The following is a 3,934-nucleotide window of genomic DNA, read 5'->3' on the forward strand; positions in this document are numbered from 1 at the left end:
TCCACCAAACAAACCTTAAAAACAAATCCAAAAGCACCACACAATTCCTAAGCCACTTAATGGCATTCCAAGACAAAGATCAAGGTTTATAGGAATACAAATTATCCAGTATTCAACCAAGTAAAATCAAGTACCCAAGAAACACATAACCCAAATGATGATGAGAAAAATCTTCTTGGGTGTTTAATGATTCTTTGCAAGAAATAGACTGCTAATTTTTATTTAAACTTGAAATCTCCTGTGGAGTTCATGCCCAATTCAATCAGTGGCTGAATAAATAGCAGTACTCCTACATTTAAAAAAAAAAAACCAACTTAAATCTCCTTAGAGAGAGAAGGGGGGGAGGGGGGGAGAGAGAGAGAGAGAGAGAGAGAGAGAGAGTATAGTACAGTGGGCAATTGCTAGATTCCATCTTTGCCAATCCATATGGTCCCTCAGTCCTGCAAGGATGCAATGAGTCCTGAGCAAAACTAGGTGTCATCCCAAAGCAAATCTATCATATATGTGTGTATGTATGTAACAATGAGTATATATGTATGTGTATGTATATATGCATATGTGTGTATATGTGTGTGTGTGTGTGTGTATGATACAGATAGAGAGTGGGTCAGGAAGGGGAGGCGAGAGAATGCAGCAGAGTTTAAAGGGCAAAGGTCACCTCCCCCTGCACGGCGGCGACCCGGAAGGAGACAGTTGCTTGCTCAGGAAGCCCCTTGGAGCGCTGCCAGCCAAGTGCCCGGATGTGCTCGCGGCTCCCCGTCCCCCCTCCCCCCGCCCCGCGCCCCCAGCGCCTGTCACCAGGGAAACAGAAGCGCAGCAGCTGCCCCTACCGGTCCTGGGTTCATGGCGGACCCCGAGGGCACAGCTGAGGGGCCGTTAGTGGGCGCGGTGGTGCAGGGAACCAATTCTACTCGCTTTCTGGTCTTCTGTGCAAAAACAGCAGAGCTGGTGAGCTTCCACAAGGTGGAGTTAGCCCAGGAGTGCCCGCAGGAAGGATGGGTGGAGCAAGACCCCAAGGGCATCCTCCAGTCTGTCTACGAATGTATCGAGAAAACGTGCGAGAAGCTGGGCGAACCCAACCGGATCAAGGCCATCGGGATCAGCAATCAGAGGGAGACCACCGTGGTCTGGGACAAGTTCTCCGGGGAGCCGCTGTACAATGCCATCCTCTGGCTTGACCTGAGAACCCAGAACACGGTCCAGACTCTCGGGAGAAGAATCCCGGGCAACAACAACTTCGTCAGGTCCAAGACGGGCCTGCCCCTGAGCACCAACTTCAGCGCGGTGAAGCTCCGCTGGCTGATGGACAACGTGGAAGAGGTGCAGAGCGCGATCGAGGAAGAACGAGCCTTTTTCGGCACCGTCGACTCGTGGCTCATCTGGAACTTGACGGGCGGGGCCAACGGAGGCGTGCACTGCACCGACGTGACCAACGCCAGCAGAACGATGCTTTTCAACATCCACACCCTGGCCTGGGACAAGCAGCTCTGCAATTTCTTCGAAATCCCCATGCACATTCTCCCCAGCGCCTGCAGCTCTTCCGAGATCTACGGCCTGATCAAGGGCGGCGCCCTGGATGGGGTGCCCATCTCCGGGTGCCTGGGGGACCAGTCCGCCGCGCTAGTGGGACAGATGTGCTTCGAGGAAGGACAGGCCAAGAACACGTACGGCACGGGCTGCTTCTTGCTGTGTAACACGGGTCAGAAGTGTGTCTTTTCGGAGCACGGCCTCCTGACAACTGTGGGTTACAAACTCGGCAAAGAAAAGCCCGTCTTCTATGCCTTGGAGGGGTCCGTGGCGATCGCCGGCGCTCTGGTTCGATGGTTCAAGGACAATCTTGGAATTATCAAGGCCCCGGAGGAAATCGATGTGCTTGCCACCAAGGCAGGCACGTCTTACGGCTGCTACTTCGTCCCGGCCTTTGCGGGGTTATACGCGCCCTACTGGGAGTCCAGCGCGAGAGGGATCCTCTGCGGGCTCACTCAGTTCACCAATAAGAACCACATCGCCTTCGCGGCCTTAGAAGCCGTCTGTTTCCAAACCCGAGAGATCGTGGATGCCATGAACCACGACTACGGCACGCCACTCACGCATCTGCGGGCGGATGGAGGCATGACCAAAAGCAACGTCCTGATGCAGCTGCAAGCAGACATCCTCCATATCCCGGTCCTCAAGTCCTGCATGCCCGAAACCACGGCGCTGGGGGCTGCCCTGGCAGCAGGAGCTGCAGAAGGAGTGAATGTCTGGAGTCTGAAACCAGACGAATTAACGCCCTTGGAGGTGGAAGAGATCGAACCGCAGATCCAGGTCGAAGACAGCAACGCTCGTTTCAGCACCTGGAAGAAAGCTGTGCAGAAGTCGATGGGCTGGGTCACGCCTCCACTTCCTGAAGGTGGTGACGGTTCTGTCTTCTCTAGTTTGCCCTTGGGGTTTTTTATAGTGAGTAGCATGATAATGTTAATCGGAGCAAGATACGCCATGAGTTTGTGAACTTTTTTTGCATAAAGAATCCAGCAACTCTTGTCTCGGGGTGACAACACTGTCATAGACCTAAACCACTTTGCTGCATGACTTTTAAAAAACCCTACACATAAGCCTGTGACCTGGAACAAATAAAATACAGCAGAAACCCCCCAGAACAATATTAAGTTTGTTTTTTAACATGAACAGCTAAAAGTTGGGCTTTAACTTCAGGTGTTCACTCACTCCATGGCCAGCAAATCCTGCTCCGTTTCCGCTGAGATACAGCTTCCGTCTGGGGAATATTTCATCAGATTATTTTCTAATACTTATTTCTAGATCAGGATTTGATTCCCTTTGCCTCTTCCACCTTGTTAATATCACATTTAACAATGTATAATTGTCATACTAAAACTGAGGAAATCTTATTGTTTTAATGGACCCCTCTGCCCCCTTTTGTATAGATTAGAGAGCCATTTATCTTTACTGTATATTCAGTGGAACCTTTAAATTCTTATAACAAATTTAATAGCCCCACGCCTTAGATAATTTCCTGGAAAACAGTCACCAAGTTTAATTTATTCTAGATAATTTGCATGCTCTTAATAATTACACTAAATTTTTGTGGAGGGGGATAGGTACTTTTAAAAAATTTCTCCTATTTTTTAACTTGATATATATATGTATATATAAAACATGTACATAAATACTTCATATAGAGCTTTAAACCCATAGTTTATTAAGAATAGTCTTTAGGGGGCTGGAGTGATAGCACAGCGGGTAGGGCGTTTGCCTTGCATGCGGCCAACCCGGATTTGATTCCCAGCATCCCATATGGTCCCCCCGGGCACTGCTAGGGGTAATTCCTGAGTGCATGAACGAGGAGTAACCCCTGTGCATTGCCGGGTGTGACCCAAAAAGCAAAAAAAAAAAAAAAAAAAAAAAAAAGAATAGTCTTTAGTGTAAGAACTTAAGTAGTAAGGACTAACTCATTCATAAATATGTGAGGCAAGCAGTTTGGGAAGATTAATATTTTTTATATAAATTTTTTCAGGAGAAAAAAAGTGGTGTGGTTTCTGGGCCACAACCCGTGTGGCCAGTGCTTGGGCTATTTCTGGTATGTGCTTGAATAGTTGTGTCCCTGGGTATGTGGAGAGAATATGCAGTGCTAGGAGCCAGCCCAGGCTTCCTCTGTACAGTAGATCATGCATTCGAGACATGGGCTTTCATGTGAGGTTCATACTCCTTTGGACTATCAACTTAGTCTGAAAACATTTTTTTTACATTCAAATTTTTTTTGCGGGGTAGGGGTCTCTTCCAAAGGAGTTTTCAAAGAACCTGGGGACCATTCTGATAACACTTGGTCAGGCTATGCTGGCTTGACGAGAACTCAGGCTGACAATTTAGTGCTGTTGGACCCAGAGCTGCTAGAGGTCAGGAGGGCTCCTCCAAAAGTGCCCAGAGACAATGAGGG

At 48.7% G+C, this 3,934-nt stretch overlaps 1 protein-coding gene across 1 annotated transcript; it reads left to right on the forward strand.

Moving 5' to 3' along the window:
* The first annotated feature begins 843 nt into the window (after positions 1-843).
* GK2 (glycerol kinase 2) lies at positions 844-2,490 on the forward strand. The gene has a single exon (XM_056111146.1). The coding sequence runs from the start codon at positions 844-846 to the stop codon at positions 2,488-2,490; it is 1,647 nt and encodes a 548-aa protein (XP_055967121.1).
* The last annotated feature ends 1,444 nt before the right edge of the window (positions 2,491-3,934 follow it).

The sequence above is a fragment of the Sorex fumeus genome, unplaced genomic scaffold (genome assembly GCF_029834395.1).
Source record: "Sorex fumeus unplaced genomic scaffold, SorFum_2.1 ptg000013l, whole genome shotgun sequence".
Classification (NCBI taxonomy): domain Eukaryota; kingdom Metazoa; phylum Chordata; class Mammalia; order Eulipotyphla; family Soricidae; genus Sorex; species Sorex fumeus.